The 20,753-nt window shown below is 37.4% G+C and overlaps 1 protein-coding gene across 1 annotated transcript in view; it reads right to left on the bottom strand.

Annotated features, from left to right (window-relative positions):
• The window catches only part of BAZ1A (bromodomain adjacent to zinc finger domain 1A), a 65,343-nt gene that overhangs the window by 31,837 nt on the left and 12,753 nt on the right, over nucleotides 1-20,753 (bottom strand). Inside the window, 6 exon segments of the mRNA XM_059819266.1 lie at nucleotides 581-747; nucleotides 3,237-3,339; nucleotides 3,971-4,144; nucleotides 6,002-6,089; nucleotides 7,344-7,445; nucleotides 13,682-13,825. Of these exon segments, the coding sequence (XP_059675249.1) occupies nucleotides 581-747; nucleotides 3,237-3,339; nucleotides 3,971-4,144; nucleotides 6,002-6,089; nucleotides 7,344-7,445; nucleotides 13,682-13,825 (778 nt within the window).

Here is a 20,753-nt window from a genome sequence, read left to right as displayed (position 1 = left end):
TCTAGTTGGGGTTTTTTTTGCTTTTTTTAAACAAAAGTGGCTGAGGAGAAACAAATATCTAAAAATAAGATTATTTATGAAAGCTGCCACAAAAAAAGACCATCAAAATAGATAGTGGATGTGGCTGTGCTAAAATATGGTGGAATAAATAATTTCTTTATATTCAAAGTGAGAAAAAGTTATTTAGCAATTTCCATCCAATGAGAAACTACAAGGAAACCCACAACCATTTAATATGCTGTGAATCTGATGCAGTACCGCGTCTTTAACACTTAAGTAGAAGACAACCATCAAATCAAGTACTGTCATGCATTATTGGCAAAAAAAACCCCACCACATTACTTCAGAAGTAAGTTCAAAGTGAACTTTTTGTGAACTAAGATTATAGTATAGAGAATGTTATCCAGAAATACAAATCCATAATCATATGTTATAACTGCCTATTCTTCTAAAGTGCATTTCTATGAACTGAAAACAGTTAATGGAAAATAACTTGAGGCAGATAGCAACTAAGAAACAAGTAAACTATAACGGCATTATACTGTTCCTATATGAAATGAATATACTGCAAATGCATTACTTTTTCCTTTTCTATTTTGAGTCTCTCCTTCTCTTCTTTCTTCTTCATCCTTTCTTCTTCCACAATCTTCTTTAATTCTTCTCTCTTTTTTTCCTTATCTTCTTTCTCCTTTTTCTTAGCTTCTATAGCATTCGCCTTCTCTTGTTTTAATTTAGCTTTTTCAAAAGCTATATAGGAAAAAACCAAAAAAGTTGGTTTTCTTTTGTAAAATGTTAATTTTATTTAACTGTGCTAAATAGACTGATCTTTTTATAATTACCATATGAAAAAGATATTGTTATGAAGACTGAATTGTTTCTATGCCAACCAGAAATTCAATCACTTGAAAGTTCTTTAGAGAATCAGAATTTTAAGCCTAAGTATTATAAATGTTTTACAAGGTTGTCATTACTGTAATAAAGTAAAATCTTTCTGTTTTTATGAGTATACAGAAGTTTATTACTTGTTTATTGGCTTCTATCAAGTGACATATAAAGATGAGAACTGATTCTAACTGCATATAATTACAGCAACATATTTAGTAATGACTGCTTAATAAAAGCATGTCACAACTAGGTGTGGCATGTAACCATGAAATATTTGTGATAGTAAAAACCTTTAAATAAGTGATCTTTAAATACTTATTACCAAATTACTGAAAAGTCAATACATTTGAAACCTACTTAGTATTTCAGTGGGTTTTGTGCAAGTTTTACTTCTGTTATACAGTTTAAGCTGAACTTTAATTGGTAATAAATGTTATTGCCTGATGAGATCGAGATTTCTTTGTAGTTGTCTGCAGAAAAACAGCAGGATACAAATTTCCACTTTCTGTGGACAGACAATGTCTGTCACCCCATACGCAGGCTAACAAATAAAAGGGAGTCAAGGGGCTTACCATTTTAATTAAATAAACAAGAAAGCTAGAATCACAAGTGAAGAAAATTAAAAGAAGATCCTTACTTCTGTTACCAAGTGGATGGCACTCAAAAAAAGATTGTGCTTACATTTTCGTACAAAATTCTGAAAATACGCTAGATTGCTTTTGCAATAGTTACTACACATACCAGCAATGGCTCTCACCCAAACAAAAGCAGTGAGGCTGATCCCCCATAGTCTACATACTGAGAAGGTTGATTTTTCAAAGTACTTGGTATTTTGCTACCTTTTCACATCTAAAGCAGCTCTTTAAAAGAGACTTTATGAATGCTAGTAATTGCCATTCCAATTAAACATTATTTACAGGTAAAATGTTTACATTAATATTCAATTACATTAACATTGTATATTTGAAAGTGTACTTTTAAGCTTATTGTATGGATGGGATCATACTTTTAAAACAACCAGTATAACATGTTGCCAGTTTCAAATTAAAGAATTTCATCTTTAAAAAAAAAACCTTCATAATCATGGGCCAACACATTTGGATCTCCATGTCATACGACTTATTTCAAGGCTGATTGCTCTTTCATTGTTTGAAACTATGTATTTCAAGGGCATTGGGTTTTGAGGATAACACAAAGATAAAATTAAGCCAGAATGTGTCTTAACTAGCCTTCTAGAAGCTGTAGTTAACACCACACAGGAAAGGAAGCAGCTTTGATGTTGATCAGCTATTACCTTGTCCTGTGCTGCCATTTCCAGCACATAAACAAATAAATGCTAGTTGTGCAAAAAAGTGGACACACAAGTTTAGTGGAGCCCATTAAACCCTAGTGTCCCCATCTCCTATGAAGAAAAGGCGCTGAGCAGCCTCCAACAACTTTGCAGTTATTTAAGCAGAGGTTGGAGTAGATAATTTCTAGACATTCCTGCCATCCTAAAACATTCTATGATAATGAAAACGAGGAGCAGAAACCAGAAGTTCACGGAAATATTTTCACAGATGAAAGCCTTTCCTTAGGAAGGACATCGGTGCTTACAATCCAGAAGAACATCTCCTTGTCTGAGCTTTCTCTCATCAAGACAACGCACCAGTTTACCTAGTTCAGCCCATACAAAAAAGTATGTGGGACCCCTTACTTCATTTGAAATCAAGTTTAAATAGATCAGAAACACGTCAAAACTAAGCCAGAATAATTCAATCAGTCTGAAATAAAAATCTCTTAAGTGATTTGTGCTCTTTTCATTAGAAAAATTTGTAAACATACTGTAAGTAATCTTGCAGAACAGTTAGACATACCTTAAATATCTATGCACAGACATCTTCAGAAAGTCTCAAGATTTCCTTAAGGATTATTAAAGGTTTAGAAAGTACTGCAGTTCTAAATTTTGAGGTAGTTTTTTCCATTTACGGATTTTCCTCATACAGACTGATTTGTGTTAAATGTTCATGTTTTGATATACCTTCAGCTGGTAAAATTTACACATGACTTCAGAATCCAAACTTCTGCAAAAATTTATTTTGCTCTTTATTTATCTGAGATGGAAATCAACACAGCTGGACCACAAGCTTCCTACATTTTCCCAGTTTAGTAAAACTTCTAAAAAATAATAAGTAATTCAGGAAACAACCATTCTAACCAGTGAAAGGAGCACTTTGCAATAGTGCTGTGGCAGTGCACTCTTGCTACATATTCACTTTGAAAGGTGCAGCCCCAAAAATACTCTAATTATGGCCTGCTCTCAGACCTGCAAAAACTGGTTCTACTAGTCAGAGGACTAAACCTCAACTTACCCATGGCCTGTGTGTCTTCTTTTTGCTTCTGGAACTTTGTCTTTTCCCTTGCTACTTTACTTTTGTTTCCTTGGGTATTTTGTTTAACAGTAATCTCGTCCTCCTGATAGAGAATTCGGAGGGGGAGTGGAAAAAAGAAAATAGTATCTACAGTGAAATGACCAGCAACAGATATTCCCAATTTTTCAACAGTTCTCTAAAACAAGAATAAAAATAGGCTGTACGAGTTTCCCCCAAACATACTAAGTACTGAGAGATCCCGCCTAATAGTTGGGGGAGGGGAAGCAGGGGCTAGGGGGGTGGAAGGAGAAACCCCAAAACTTTTTCTTCTAGCTTTCCTTTTTAAATAAAGTAGTTTAGAGCACTAAGCTTCACTGCGTTTAAATACAGGCAAGTGACATAACTGTATCTGAGGGCAAGTGACATAATTGTATCTAAGAATACAAATTAAAGTTTTTTAGTGAATTATTTATTAATCATTCCCAGAAGGGACAAGTGCTGTATGCACCTTCACAACACACTGAAAAGCTAATTTCTTGGTGGGCTCACAGAAATAAGAAAGATAAAAACAAGATGATAACATATCAAGTATGGTCCCTTTTACCAGCTTAACTATAAAGCAATCTACTTTAACAGCAATTATGTAATATATCCCAAATCATCCTCAAAGAAAAAAAGCACAACGTCAACCTTGCATTCCAACTGTTCTGAAAGTTCAGAGAAAACTTAAAGACTATGCTGATGTGTCTTCATCTGGAATTAAAAATGCTATTACTTACAAGACAAGCCCTCTTTGGAGGTCTCCCTCGCCGTCTGCTTGCAGGACTGAAGATAAATGTGGGTGGGTCATCAGGAAAGAAGTAGGAGAAATTTTGTTCTGCTAGATTATATTTTGCAATTGATGTTGCCTTAGTAAAAAAGGTGAAAACAGATAGTCACTGTGAAATTCTTACCTTTTCATAAATATAAGCTAATAAATGAATCATTAATTCACAAAAAACACAATAAATGTAACTAGATTCACATCTGGTTAGCTTAGGATAAGAAATAAAACTCTGAAATAGTGTAACTGTAGAGTTAATCCACCCAAGTTGATAATAATGTAAGCAGCACACATTTGAAATTAGAATTTGGCCTCATTTGGTAAGATTTTATTTCTTTAGATGCCTTTTAGCAACCACAGCTGGACACCACCAAAATGCGTTGAGAATTACTTTTGACAGAGAAAGCTGCAAAATTAGTTTACTGAAGAATCACATAATTCTCTATCACACTTAAACATTTCTGAAAGAGGAGAAAATTTAAGACTTCTCTCATTCTGAATTGTCAAAGTTTCTTTTCAAGTCTGCTTTCTCAACCTGCTGACTTCAGGAGGTCTGCCCTCATCAAGTGATACAGATGAGGATACAAAGGAGACATTCCAAATAGGACATGTTCACATAACTGCTGAAATGCAAGGCAGTCAGCAAGGGAACAAGGATACAATCAACAAAAAGCCCAAACAAGGAGAAGATGACAAATGCACACTTATACAGAACATAACAATTTTCCTGAGGCACCAGAAAGCATCGCTAATAGATCACTAGACCCAGCACACTGTATCACATCAAGGACAACGTGATCGCTAACAAGCCCAAGGAAGGGGGTGGTTTACCCCTTTCAGCTCTATTTTCTTCTATTTCCATTTCTTTAAAAGAGACAGGCTTTAATTTCACAAACTTATTTAGAAATTAGTTGCATTTGTTATTTTCCACAACTTTCAGAGGCAAGACTCTCACTGATGCTCTCATCTCTGAGCTTTCCTGGGCAGAACGAGGAATTACACAGCTGTATAAGGATTCCTCTTAAGCAAACACACAAAGTACAAGACATAATAAACAAACATGCTACTTTCTAAAAACAAGATGAAGGTAAGAAAGATTTCAGGGTCAAGGCAATATGAAGTGAAAGAGTCCAGGATATCCCATGGCACAGCAAGCAAGGCAAGTGAAATTGCTGCCTGTTTGGCAAGTGGGGGAAAAGCTGCTCAATTCCTTGAGCACAAAGAAACAGAAATTCTCAGAGTCACCCTGCACAGACTAAGATGTGAACTTTCGTCTGAACTTGTACTAAGTATCACCATGTATCTCCACATAAGATGACAAAAATATGCATCTTAACATCTTCAACATCTAAGGCCTCATCAAAAGCCCATTCCAGCCACCTGAACTTTTCAGTACTTCTGTCTCACTGAAGAACTGGAGACTGAATTCAATCCACAATAAAATATTCTCCAGCTAAAAGCATTACAACAGAATAACATTAGCTTACTGTACCCAAACCAGAAATAGTTAATTTTTATTTTACTTAGAAATACCAGCTGCATACCTTGAAGAATGAAAACAACTCATGTGTTAGACTAAGCAAAAATGTATTATGTTTTAAAAAATAACATTTTTCCAGGTAAAAGCTCCCATTTCTATTTTGGGGACTTTTCTAAAGTGGTAGCTAAAGAAGAAATTCTAGAATTAAGTTCTGCTTCATGTACAGAAAAACTACCACCTTGTTTACAAGCAAAAGTTAACAAAAACCTGTTTTAACAGAAAAAGTTACAGTATTCAACCTTTTATTTTGGAAAAGTCAAATACTAGCTCAATATATTAACTTACAAAAAGCTAAACTTGATGTAGTTTGAAAAAGAAGCTCTGAGCAGCAAGTAGAGAAGAGCAAAAAATAGACTGAATAGGGTCAATATTCTATCCCACAAATTATTCTTTCTTATTTACCTTAGTTTTAATGACTCCATCATGTGGTTCACAGTGTTGTTTCAGAAAAAGTTTAAGTCTATCACGAGAAAAGAGATGTTTCCTCCGGCTGTATTGAGAAAGAAAGGTAGCATTATCAACTAACATCTTTAATTACTGTTTAAGTACAGCTGACAATATGCATAAGAACACATGTAACAGATCATATGATTGAACTTTTTCTCAATTTCTTAATTATAAATTACACCCTTACTATTGTAACTGACAGCCATTCTTTGCAATCACAATTCAATCAAAAATTTCCTTACAAACAAAATAAAACCCAAGTAACACTTAAACCGTTGGCTTATGCATCTGTGATTTTTGTTTTGAAGATCCTGGTATGTCCTCATTTATACACACATACGAACTCCACAACCTATTCATTCCTGCTAGATCCTCCAAACATTCCTTTCTATCACAGTAGCTTTTAAAATCCCCAAATAAAACTAAAGTCTGACTGTTTCAGAAGAGGGTGAAAACAAACAAGAACTACAGGAAAGCAGCATTCACAGCTCTCAAACAGGGAGGTAAAGCACAGAAGTCTCAAGCCAACAAGTGAGAGGGGTGAATTCACAGACTGCTTAATCAGGTTGTGGCACTCCTCGCTACAGGAAAGCATGCGCTCTAAATGCTTCCTGGCATCCCAGGGAACCCGCGCTACTTCATGGGAAGGAGAAAACCAACTACACAGGAGCAGTTAATGAAAAAAACAATCTCGATTTATGCTGGAACTAAGTGACTTGAAATCACTGAAGTTTGTTTTTTTTTTTAAAGTATCCAGTTTATAAAGTTTTGATGCACAATCTACTCTAAAAAAAAAATGTTTTCACTAAATTCAAGGCAAAATTATGATATTTAAGAAGCAAAAACTCTTTGCAGCTTTCTATTTTAAAGCAGTAAAGCAGTCTGATTGCCAACATCTGCTCCAGCATTTCAAACCAGTAACACTACTACACAGAGAGAGAGCTCACAATGTCAATAGTACATCAATATTATAGATTAGGGTTCTCAAACTTTTTTTCACCTACTCCATCAGTCGCAGCAGTAGGCACAGGTATCAGAAGCAACAGCAGGTCTTATCTGTGTGCCAACAAAAGCATGGGGACTTGTAAGGAGTTGGTATCTGCGCTAATACTAGTAAAGCTTGGAACCCTTGCTACAGAAAGTCTGTGAAACACAGTATTTTGTTCCAGTGCCTCTAATTAATAGCTCTAACATATTATTTTTAAGTGCCATTTTACATCAAAAACATTTGATAGTGACTTACACAACTCACACAGTTAATGAAATACAATTTTAACTTTCATATACTAATTTTTACCTTAGTTGAGATGCTTTAACAATAACAGTTTCATATAGTTCTTTTTTAATAGGTTGGACTTTGTATTTGAACAAAGAAGGATCAATTATGGCTTTCTTCTCCCTAAAAAAAATTTAGAAATTAAAAAAGTTATCTACAATCACAAAACTTCAGTCTTACATTGTACACGTTTAATATATTTATACACATACTCAATGGACCTCTTGAAATTACCTGCCCATATTTAAATATAGGCTGTAACTTCCACTGGTACAAGAAGAGGACCTATTCACTTCTGCCAACTTTTCTGCCACTAGATTTAGATATGCATCAAAGCCAGTTCCTGCAAGGAACAGGAAAAGGGATCAGGGATGTTGGTTTTCTTAGCAGGGAGATGGGAGATGAGAAGGGAAGGAAGAATACAAAGAGAGAGACAAGTAACAATACATCCCCGTCCCTCAGAAAATCATCTCATTAATACTCTCAGTATTCGCGATAGCAACAGGAAAGCAGGAAAAAGGAGAAAAAGATGGTGAGGAAGGAGTCAAAAAGACAGAGTTAAAATAAAATGGATAAAAATAGCAGCCATAGAGCTACGGATCACATCTCAAAATTAATAAAAAACAGAATATTTTTTTGAAATACCAATTTAGAAAAAACACCCTCACCAACTATATTCTGAAAATAACAGGAATCATAAGGCAATGCATCTACACTTTAAAATAAACGCTTACCAAGTTACATGTTTTCTTTCCCAAAGTGTACTTCCCTTTTACAGCTATCAGCTACACGGAACTAGATTTTTTTCCCCCCACGGAAAATATTTCTTCAATTTTAACATAAGAGTAACTGCTTTCTTACACCTCTTCTTAGGAGAGCAACCACACAGGTCTAGTGTGCTACCAAAACAAAATTCACTCCTTTAAAAAACAAAGAGAGGGTTTTTGCCATAGACAATATATTTTAAATACTGTGGTATATTTATGGACAGGCTTCATGAATAGAGTTCAACAACTGAGATTTTCTTTAAATAATGTTGCATTTTGCTATTGAACAACAGAACTAACTTCTCCTAGGGTGGTAATTTGTAATCAAAAGTCATATTGCTTTTTCAGGAAGAATTCAACTGTCATCTTATTTCATCAGTAAGGGAAGGTGAAGAAGTTATGTGGATGACCTAGGAGATTTACAGCTATGCATATCATCATCAGTCCTTCTGGCATTTACAAAATGCTTGAAGGTGGAGTCTGTGACAAAACAAAAATAAATCAATACACCACTTGCTATTCTTTATCCCTATGAAGAACACACACAAGATGTAGTGAACTGTTGAATATGAAATTTGCTCCAATTGTTATTTTCTCCCCACTAACTCTGTGAAATAGAAGTCCAAAGAAATGCAACATTCAGATGCCTAATAACAAATATATTCATTCATACAAATGAAATATAAAAGAAACAGCACTTATCCACAGTTAGTGTCATTTTAGATGAGAATTATTTTTCTCCAGAAATTTGAAAATTGTTTATGATGGTTAAATGATCAACATAGTTAAAAACAAATTAAGGGCCAGAAAAGAAGATTTAGACTTGGAAACAGCAACACGTCTACTGGACCTACAGATAAGCACTATGATATACACTGTCTGCCTTGCATGATGCTATCTAAGTTAAAGTCTCAAGCTGAGTCACTCAGACCAACTAGCATTTAAGAAAAATAATAAAAAACCCACCCAGCTAGTCATATTAGCAAAACAGAGATAAACTGTATAAACAAAGTAATTCAGTATACCCACTGGCAAGATTTAACACCTCTGCCTATAATTTTAAGTTTGTTAAAAAAGGCATCATATTTTGGGCATACCATGACTTGGTCTTCCATGATCATCTTCAGCCTCAAGATCGGAAAGCTAAAGTAATAAAGGCTGTCGCTACGAATTTCTGGATAGTATCAAATACAAAAACTCATCCCCTCACCCTTGTGTTTCCAGTCCTTTAGTCTAAGAAGGACTTTAGCTAGAAAAGGACCCAAACAGCTAATGTTCAGATACAAAATAAAAGGCATCAGAGTGCCAATGTTATACCAAAAGTATATTAACTTATTTATACATTAATAGAGTCTTAGCTTTGATACTGTCTGTAATCGAAAGCAGGGCCCAACGAATAATCAAGTAGTTAATTCTTGTATCATTAACTTTCACTTTTTAGTTTGAGTAAATCCTTCTCTCACCGTCAGTGGATCATATTTAAACAGCCCCAACCTAATTTCCAAACACACTAAGTTTTTTCTGCTTAGTTTCTGAGTTTCCAAAGATTATCCTAGGAAGTTAACATATTCCTGAAATCCTCCGCCAGAAATCCAAATTTAAAGTCAAAATTTTGCTTAGTGCAGAAGAGGAATAAAAAAGGTCATTTAGTACATGTAGAAAGCTTTAAAAATTACATAGATTATCTAGTCACTTTGGCATAAAAGTCACAATTTTTTTTGTTATATTTTACTTTATAAAGCATTATATAAACACACAAGAGTTAGCAAAAGGTTAGACCCATTTCGCAGCAGAGATGCCCTACAGCAAGTCTTCACAGGACAGCTCTGAGAGACCATCAGATCCAGAGGAAAGAATAACAGAATATCTTGTAACTTAGTAGGTGAAAACTGGAACTGACTCACATATTATACTAGTTTCTACTGCACTCAAGGTAAATGTGCCTAGCACCCGGCAGAGTCTTGCATTTTTTGAATGAGGTTATTCTGAACCACCAACATATAATAATCTCATCAGCCCTTCAATTACTTTGGCACAGTGACCACATGACCTGGATATAAATTGCTGCCTACAGTCCTGCTGTATTATAGTCAGACAGCACGGTCTTCAGGTAGCTTTACCAAGAAACTTTGAGACCTTGTCCAGGACATGACTATTTATATTATCTCCTATGAGTCTTGCTGGAGCTACTTATATCTTGCAGTATTAACAGAACTAGAAAAATTGCACAGAAAAATACTGAGGGCTTAGAGGATCAGGAATGCATCTAAAAATGAATGCTGTCCTCCTTTTCCAAACAGAGGCAGTGTTGTTTCTTCTTCTCTTTGACTAAGTTCGGGAATGGGAAAAGCTCCCTTGCAGAATGCTTACTAAATAACACAATCATCTATGGTCTCCTTATGCTCTAATGCAAGCCGTACACAGAGGTAATCTGTCAGTATATTGATCCTGACAGAAAAACTGGCCTCTGCACACCTTTGAAGGTTGCTGCTGCCAAGCTACTTCATACTGAGCAATTGCAATTTGGAACTGCAAGTATTTCCTGGAATCTGACTAAAATTTCAACATGGAAATACAGCAACCTGAAGACTGAAAACAGCATGCTGATGATACCATTCTAGGGACAAGACAACAGGATTTTGCAACAAAATCCTGATTTTGAATCTTTTGATGAAAATTTTCAGCTGCCTTTTATCCAGTACTGTGGTCTTTCCTTAGAATACAAAGTGGACTAAGACCTACCATCACTATTATTAGATTCAGGGGAGGGAGAGGCGAGAAAGGAAGAAAGGAAAAAGGAAAGATAAGACTTAAAAATTAAGAAAGATTTGTTCTCCTAAAGACATGGTATAGCTTTAACGATAAGCTATACCGCACTTTTTGAAATATCCTGTTCATAATCTCTTCTCCAAATAGAGGCAGAAAACTAGGTTGAAGGTGGTAAAAAAATCTAGATGGTAAGGTTCCACTGGCATTACTTCTAAAAGCTTACTGTTACGTGTGCTTGCATCCCAAAATTCACAGAAACAATTAACCCTTCCCCAAAGTAAAGATGATTATTCAATCTGAAATGAAGTAACATCCAAATTTACTGCCACAAACCAGCCAGCAAGCCAAGAAGAAATTTTTTTTCTGGTATTTCTGATGTGGTTGATGGTTCACATTACTCATAGCCCTGGCAGAAGAAATGCCATGAATTAAGTTGCAGCTAGTATTGTACATGTTTGGCAGTACAAGCCCCTCAGTCTCCAGTCTGCTGCTGAGTGCTAAAGCAAATGCAGGAGTTCAACCCTACCCCTAAGTCTAGCAGTTTAAGGTATGAACACTGCTATTTTATGACAACCACTATCCTGTGATACTAGAGGGTGCCAGGGTATAGCATCAACAGTTTAAGATCTAAGAAGATTGCTACCTTTTGCTTTGCAACCCAGGCCTTACAACACAGCCTGTTTTTCTGAGGGAGTGCAGGAGTGAGAGCATCCCGGCCTCTTTATCTCTATACAACCTCAGCTTTTGCTGCAGAACACAATAAAAAAGGTCAGCAGGAACACTTGTACAGAACACGTGGCTATTTCTGCCCCATGCAGACAGAAGCAGGGTCAGAGAAAGGTTGGGATCTCTAATGACATCTATTTTCAGTTAAGATTCTCTAGCCTTACAGATTCTTCAGGAAAAATATTTGCAGATGGCCCATCAATCTGTGCTGTGCTCCCCTCCCCCTCTCTCACAAACACCCAGAGCATCTGCTGTACCATTGTTTAACGGCACTGCAGCTTTGCATGAAGGCTGGGTCTCAAAACCTGGAGATTTGTGCGCAGACAGAGGCAGAACTGTGGTTCTGCGGATATCAACTTGACACTGGTCCCAAGGCAAATAACATCCATATCCTCCACATCCAAGTTTCTCCATAAACAGCAAAATACAGTCCCTGAAGGATTAGGGCTGCAAAACGATGTCATTCAGTTCAGCAGTATTTCTTACTGTTATGAGTAAGGGTATAAAGAATCTTAGATGCCAATATACCAAAATTGACAACAATGCTCTACTTTCAGACAGATTTTACAGGTACAGCAAATAATACTTTCCAAATTTGCACATACCCAGAACATATCCAGAAACTAACTGGAGTGTTATTACACTCTTGCATTTGTTAAAAAAAAAAAAAAGACTCACTTAAAACTTCCAGGAAGGATTTTAAAGCCGTAAGAGGTTTGCAATTTAAGCTTGGAGCATAAATGTTAGTTAGGTATGCCACAGAACAGTGCTTCAAAAATTTGTATATTCTCACAAGATTTCTCCTTCTAAGAGAAAGAAATTATTTTCCCTCCCTTCTCTGCATTGTCAAATTAAGTAACCAGCTGAGGAGAGCCACAGACTGACTGGGAGTGTAAGACTCAGTCTTACTACCAGCTCTGCGTGCATGGGAGTGACAGCAATATAAAGGGATCAATCCCACAGTCAGCTCTGTGCACGCTTGCATTATTCCAAGAATAACCTCCTTTCAAATGCCATATGCCTTGTGGAACATAGAAAATGCATTTATTTTCTCAAAGATGTAGGACGTCTTCATGAACAGCTTGGACACTGCCTTCAAGAGACAGCAGAGAATTAAAAAAATTATTTATCCCATGTTATTTTCTTAGCCAAGTGAGGAGCGCCACCCTAGTTATTCAAGGCATGTCAGGACATGGAAGTCCTCATGCAGCAATCAATGAGAATAACTTCTGCATCCATGTGACATCTCAAAGTCAATGACAATTCATATAAATCCTGTATGTTGCTAGATACAAGATTGGGGCCCACTTCAAACCCTCTTCTTTCATCAACATCATGCTTGTGAAGCACAGAAATCTTTCTTCGCCTTATACTGCTAGGATAAACTGCATATATAAGCTCAATTACCAGTTGGTAAAGACCTACTCCAAATTAAACACCACAATTACTGCCAGGAAGCTCTCTTATTCAATGTTATTAAGCTTACAGGCAGTTCCTTAAGACAAGACACACGCTGTTTCACTGCACCTACAATCATAATCAAATCCATGAAATACAATGGTATATATTTATATGGACACATGCACAATGAAGAAAGCTTTGTACCTTTTTATATTACATTTACATTAAGTCTCTGGAAAGACTTTTCAGAGAGTTCCAGTAAGAGCATGTCCTCTTATTATAAGGCAATCTCAATTCTGAGCCCCATGATGGAAGTGAGGTAATACATCACGCTAAGTAATACCAGACTGTAAAAATGTAGAATATGAATGCATTTTCCAAGCTATAGCAGCACAGAGGGGACTAGTGATAGGCATACATGGCTCTTCCATCATCTCTCAACAGAAAACACTGTCATTCCAAACAGATTAACAATGATTATTCTGTAGGTACTCCATTTCTCACAACACACAGTTCTCTGGTGGATTACACGTAGCATAACTGGCACCTGTGAATATTCAGCTTGTCACCTTCAGCTGGCTGAACACTCACGATCCATACAGATCAACTAATTTGTTTCAGTCAGACACTGCCACGTCTGCTTCAGTCTCATTACCACCCAGCCCAAATGCTTTATACTGTGAAAGTATCATTTACCCATTTTGTGCAGAGCTATTGTGTGTTTCTGAGTCATCACTGTCGCTGATGACAATTGTGTCTCCGTCAGTGCTGCTGGCGTGGCCGTTTGCCATTCCATTGTGATGGGCTGGAGCTATGACTTCCAAAATCTTGCACTGCAACCTGAAATAAAACATAGACTTTTATTACCAAAGTCTTTCACTAGTGCAAGGAGTCTAAAGTTGTAGCAGATGTTATTTTAAAAATACATATATAACTGAACATTGTATTGTCTACTAAATAAGTAAATACCTAAGAGCCTTATACTGAAATACTAGGTAAAATATTAATTTCATGAGTTCCGTCTAATAAATGAACAAATTCATCTGCTTACAGAGCTATCAGCTTCACTACTCGGGACAACAAATCAAGTCACTGGTAGAATTATTTGTGGTTGTGAATTTTTACTTTTTTTCCCCATTCTCACTTAAGTAAACTAAAAGTTAACTTAATGTGTTACTTTAAAGCTAGACATGAAGCCTTTTACATTTATTTTGATAGCAGTCTAAGAAAAGCAAAAGATTTTCAGATCCCGAAGTATTTTTACTCATAAGAGATCATCTTCTACTGCTGTTGATGACCTAAATAAACAAGGCTGAAATGATCATTATGCATCTAATCTTAATAATGGCCCATTTATCTGCTGACACATATTAAGGCTCCATCTGGCATGCACACAATTCACAAAACAAGTCTATCCCTTTGCCATCCTGAATGCTAGTTATAAGAGGCAGAATTAACTACATATTAAAAGTATAATTAATCGACACTTCATGCTGGGCAACTGTATTATAGCTGGTTCTTAACCACTAACTCTCACCCCTTTCTGGAATTCCATGGTTCGTATTTTTTAGTTTAATCTCCTAAAGTCTTGTTTGCTTCATGAAAATTAACTATTGCAGTCAATGGATGCTGTCACATACTACCACTAAAAGCTCAAAGGGTGGGGGGAGAAAGAACAAATAATAATTCTCTTCTCTGGGCACCACACACTGTCACTTGAAATGAGTAAAACAGAGAATACATAAAGCACAGGGCTTGAATTAGCATGGCATCACACCTAAGTTAAAAACAAATAAAACCACCCCAACAAATCTATGACAGACAAATTCTAAGTGTTCTATCTGAACTGAACACTGGCAAAAAGTAAAAAATGTCAAAATATTTCTTAAACACCTTTTTCTCCAAGCAGACAGTACTATTCAAAATCTGCACACACTGAGGAGGAAAAAAGAGGGGGCAGAGGGAAGAAACTTGAAAACATTAAAATATCTTAGGTCATATTCACTTGTGAATTTAGCTGGGACCAGTAACACAGTTAGTGCCTGTAGCTGTCCTCCCCAAGCCTCTCTCCAACAGCGAGGGTGCTCCAGGATGCTCCAGCAGGATGTGTTATTTAAAAAAAATATAAAAATAATTTAAAAACCCCAACCTATTAACATCTTTATATATGACAAATGCTTAATTATCCACAGGGACACCAGAGCCGCCTGCATGCAGAGGCAGCCTGAGTCCACTGGACTCACTGACCACAGGCACACTGCCATTCCAACGCAGCCAGCCCCATTTCCAAAGCTGGCTGGTCTGGAAGACACATTTCCTGGTGAGTGGAGCCTAAGCTAATTAACTGTGCAAATCTAAATAGACTCCGTGTAAAGAACCAAAAGTACCCAAGTATGTAATGGAGACAGAGCCTAGTGGCTGTTCACAAATTAAGTCCAAGTCCAACGAGGCTTATTAAGGTCTGGCCCAGCACCAGACTCTGGCCGAGTCCTAAGAGAGAAGTCTATCATTACACTATCTTGGTTTTCCAGTATTCGGAACATCACAGCCTCCTCTTCATACTAAATAATGTGGAGCTGACTGCATGGCACAATGTGCATTATTTGGCTGCTTTTTTTAAATCCAGCAAAGATTACTTGCTAAAAAAGACAACTTAGTAGAATTACTTTTGTTTCAGATAAAATGTATTTCCTAGAGAGTTCAATTCAATTTAAAAAACACTTTCAAATTAATTTCTAATGGAAAATAATCAAAACCACCAATGCTTAAGGCTACTGGCACTTTTTCTAATTTGTTTACTATTTGAAGACCACTAGAGGGAGCACATATACACTAAATTTGCAATCACAGTAAAACAGCCACATGAAAGCTAAATCGCAACGTACGATACCTAATGCCATGAAAGGACAAAGAGGCTAAAAAACACACACGCACACAAAACAATCCTCCTGGACAAAGAGACTTGAATATTTAGTCACCGAGTATTTTACCAACACTTAATTTACCTGTTTGTCCATTGGACAGCCCTGTAATTTACAGGGTATCACATCTCCTTCTGTAGGAACAGCAATTGTATCTTCTATACACTTGATTCAGTAAGTAGCAAAATCTCCAATACAGCTGCTTTTTTTTTTTCCTTTTTATTACTAAACAGGGAGAATGACTAATGGCATAAGCTATCCCAGAAAGCAAGTGATTCTCCATCCTCTATGCCTTCATTCAAATAATTACCAGAAATCTTTGGGGAAGGAATCAAGTGCAACACACATTACCTGGCTCAGTAAAAGCATAATCCAATGAAATTTAATGGTTACTGATAGACAGGGGATTAAAGAAAGTGATGCAACCATTCCTTCTGGCATTAAAGAAATAATAATCTACGAATGAAGACTTTTTTTAACGTTGCTACAGTCAAGTCATAGCTAGTAGCAGCCAATTCCCTGGGCTAAGAGAGGCAAAGACACTCTGCTTCTAGTGCGAACGAAGGTCTGCTCTTCTCAATAACCTAATCATTCCCCGAGTTCACTTATTACAACTCTTATTTTATATCATAAGGCACATAAAACAGCAGAGCTGAAAGCTGAAGCAAGACACTCAAGTAACGCATACTACTTGAAATACTTTCTAAAAAGGATACCTTAAGATCTTTACAGAGCTTATGTCAAAGTCAAACCACACTCACTCACTATTTCCCATAAAATAAGAACGGGGGCACCTCAATCTGAAGAGAGAGTGGCATTAAAGTAAATAAATACATACCCCAATATCCCCCTCAGCCAGGAATCACTTTCTTCAAGTAACAGTAAGTATTGTGAAAAAGCTTACAGCCACACTAAGTGAATCCCAAAGGTATTCAGAAAAGGATCAGATAAATTGAGAATAGAGCCATCATGAACTTTTAGACAATAGCCCCAGCAACTCTTATCTCAGACACTGACAGACAAAAGCTAGAACAGTAAACCTGCCAAAGGATTACCCCATACTCCAACAGTTTTGCACACCTCTTTCTGCACTACAGGCTGCTATCAACAACAGGGTACAGGTCCTCTGACCTGTCCCAAGGACAGCTTTTATGCTTACAGCTTTATTTTTTGCTAAGCTCAGAATCGAAGCTCTTTGAGGTCCTCTTATGTTATGGGAAAGGTTCCAAGAAGTGCTCAGCCTATACAATTAAATCAGTTGCTTTTGAAGAAAAAGAACAACACAGGACCCCGGAAGATTTAAACACAAAGCCAGAGGAGGTATCACCAATGAATTTTTTTTAAAATAGCAATGTACACCTCCTTTTCTCTCAAATGAAACAAACAAACAAAAACCTGAGATCTTCCATTGATTTCCATGAATTTCAGGAAGGACTGGTCCACTGCACAGGTCAAAGAACATAACTGACTCCAGCAATCTAAGGGCAAGAACCACTGACTGGTGACTGTGGCATAGGACATAGTTTCTCTGGAAACCCAACTCCATCAGTCTCTCTATCGAAGAATGATTCTGGGCTGTGCTTTGAAGAGCAGCTTAACACAACTAGCAGATAACTTTAAGGTAGGACTGAACCTTGTCACTCCCAGAAGAATGGTAAGGAAGCGGCAGGCTGAAGGTGTACAAAAGCAAACTGCACCTGCAGCCTCAGGTTGCTGCTCCATGAGATGCAGAGATGACTTAACAGTTCAACACTGCCAAAAGGGGGAAACATCCCCTTGCCAGTTCTCCTTTCAGCCACGTACTTCACAGAATCATTAAGGCTGGAAAAGACCTGTAAGATCATCATGTCCAACCATCAACCAACACCACCATGCCCACTAAACCATGTCCCACAATGCCTCGTCCACACATTCCTTGAACACCGCCAGTGAGGGTGACTCCACCACTTCCCTGGGCAGCTTATTCCAGGGTCTCACCACTCTCTCAGGAAAGAAATTTTTCCTAATATCCAGCCTAAACCTCCCCTGGCACAACTTGAGGCCATTTCCTCTCATTCTATCACTTGTCACTTGGGAGAAGAGACCAACACCCAGCTCTCTGCAACCCCCTTTCAGGTAATTGTAGAGAGCAATAAGGTCTCCCCTCAGCCTCCTCTTCTGTAGACTACTTGGTGCAGTGCTTGCTTTTTGTAGCTCTGGTGCTCAGTATCATTTATTGATTGCCATTAAAGTCAATTCACTTACCTAACAAAACAAAAAAAACCACCAAAACACCCCCCCCCCCAAAACCCCGGAAACACACGCCCCCCCAAAAAAACCCCCCCAAAAAACCCTAACCCAATGTGAAGAGCTGGGTAAGTTTTTGTCTTACCAGCTACTTCAAGCAGCTCACTGAAGGACCTGATGAGAACTAGAGCATGTGCAAGAGGCAAATACTGGCCACAACCAAAAGCGGAGGAGGAAGGAGAAGTAGTAAATCCTCCATCATTTAGAGGCCCTGAGATACTATAACTTCTTGAATAGCTCAGTGTTTTCAGTAGTTTATCCTTCCTAACTGAAAAATGACATCTAGGCAAATGAACACTGGGTCACTAGGAGAGTCTGTTCGAGGGAAACCACACACCTAACAAGGTAGTCGGGCAAGACATGGGACTACTGATGAGTTTGAAGCATGTACAAGGTGAATGTGATTCAGGAAAACCCAAAACTAAGGGTAAGTATAACTTACTTGCCACACTTCTCTTCCATTCAGCTCAGCAACTCAAAGGCACATACACAAATTATTACAAGTTGTGGGACAAGCAGGTATCTCCATCTATTCCCACTGAAGCAGCAGAAGAACACAATTTGAAGAGGAAAAGAGAAGCCGCACTCCACTATGTGATGGGCAAAAACCAGCCATAGCAGGATGTCAAGTGGAAACCTTAACCCTGCAATTATAGGCACTTTCACTTAACTTGGAGAAGTTCTTCCCAAATGCTGAGTAGGCCTTCACACCCAACCACAGCTGGAGTTGGAAGCTGTGAGAGACCACCTCCCACTGCCCATCAGCTGAGCATTCTGCATAACAGCTTTTGATCTGGCTGGCGCTAACTACTGTGATATAAATAATAGTCTGGCACTCTGCTATGTTCTCATTTCAGGTAAACCCCCCCCCACCCCCCAAGATTCCTTGAAGGCCCAGGTGAGTTATAAATGTGCCTCTGTATGCTTTACAATAAGCAGACAAAAAACATCCCTTGGATACAGAAGTCCATTTCAAATGGGGTGGGAAGGGAATACTGCAATACTTTTGAGGCCAACTTTTAACAAAGAAAACAATAATCAGTGAGTCAGAAGCAAAAGGAAATTCGCTTTTTAAAACAGACACCCAAATGAAAGCAGTTTTTCAAATGCCAAAATTAAAAAGCACACCTTTTCTAACAGTGTGTAAAGTTAGTTGAATACAGAAAACCCCAAAAGAGTCAGTAATACAAGAAGCTATAGTAGCAAGTACCAAGAAGTACCAAAAAGCTATAGCCTCATTCTGTTTTCTCAGCTTTTAGTAAGTTTAAGAAGTAAATGTCAGGTAAGTGCAGTAACTCATATCCTTGTCCTAACAGTTCTCATACACTTGAAAGTAATTACAGAGATAAAAGCAAGACAAGATCTGAAGGAACAAGTGACATCTTTTACTAAGCTAACTGGTACATTTTATTGCACACACAAAAAACACACAACAAGGAGACAAGTTTTATGCACATAATGGCTTCCTGAGGTACCGTAAGAGCTGCAGTTTTCGAGTTTTAGTATCTTCACTTGTCTGTCAAGTTATAGGTAAGATTGTATGCTTTCAAAGAAACTAGTAAGCAGCATGTTTTTGCTTAGGACAAGAGAATCCTATAAACACAGTAGCTGCATCGGCTGTCTCCTGTGGAATGAGGACAGCACTAACACCAGCATATGCATTGTTTTGACTGCCCAGCCTTCCATTCACAGTATTGTACTGATTAAAAAAACCAAAATCATAAAACAAACAAACCAGAACATGTACCTTTAAATTTACAGTTACAAAAGTAGAGAGTGTGCACAGAAATGAGAGCGCTAACAGATTGGCAGTGCCCAAAAATAGTTGTAACAGCTGTTCAGCAATTTATAAGAAAGGAGTTGCATGTTCTCTCCCAGATATCATCATCTCATAGCTTCCATTAGCCAAATACAAATATATTTATTAGTCAACAAATACATTTATATCCCAAAGGACTTAAGGGCAGTGGAAAGTGAATTCCTTAAACTTGATTTTTCCATGCCAGGAGTGGACTGATCCTTAAAACAGCAATGCTGGAAGAATGCAACTGTACTTGCACTATGAATAGGTAAGCTGCTCTCCAGTACTATCAGCTTTGATGTTTCATAAGCACCACACTAACTTTGGTACTGGAATTCAAATTCACCTTTTGAAATAAAGTAGGAAACTTTCTTTGTATGCAGGAACTTATGCTTAAGCCTCACCACCAAAAAACCACACTATAACTTTCTGATTCTGTAGACATTAGCTCCAGTGCCTCTGCACCCGGACAGTTTTGAAGCCTATGTGTCAAATCGTTGGTGGACTAGAAAATAATTTAAATTCACCATAACTCATTAAAGTCTAAACATAGAAGACACTTTGCCTTTTACCACCTAGTAGTCTTATATTAAGTTATCCTAGTTCTCAGAAGACAACTATATATATAAAAGCAAGTAATACCATGTCGCCAGTTTGAATGAAAAAATTGGAAAATTAGCTATAATCTTATTTCTTACAAGGATTATCTTCTACCATCCCAACTCCGTATCAGCTAGGCTTCCTGTGCCCCAGTTAAGAC

The sequence above is a fragment of the Gavia stellata genome, chromosome 7, assembly GCF_030936135.1.
Source record: "Gavia stellata isolate bGavSte3 chromosome 7, bGavSte3.hap2, whole genome shotgun sequence".
NCBI lineage: Eukaryota > Metazoa > Chordata > Aves > Gaviiformes > Gaviidae > Gavia > Gavia stellata.
Note: the sequence above shows the minus strand (reverse complement) of the source record. Positions and strands in the feature narration are given on the sequence as shown.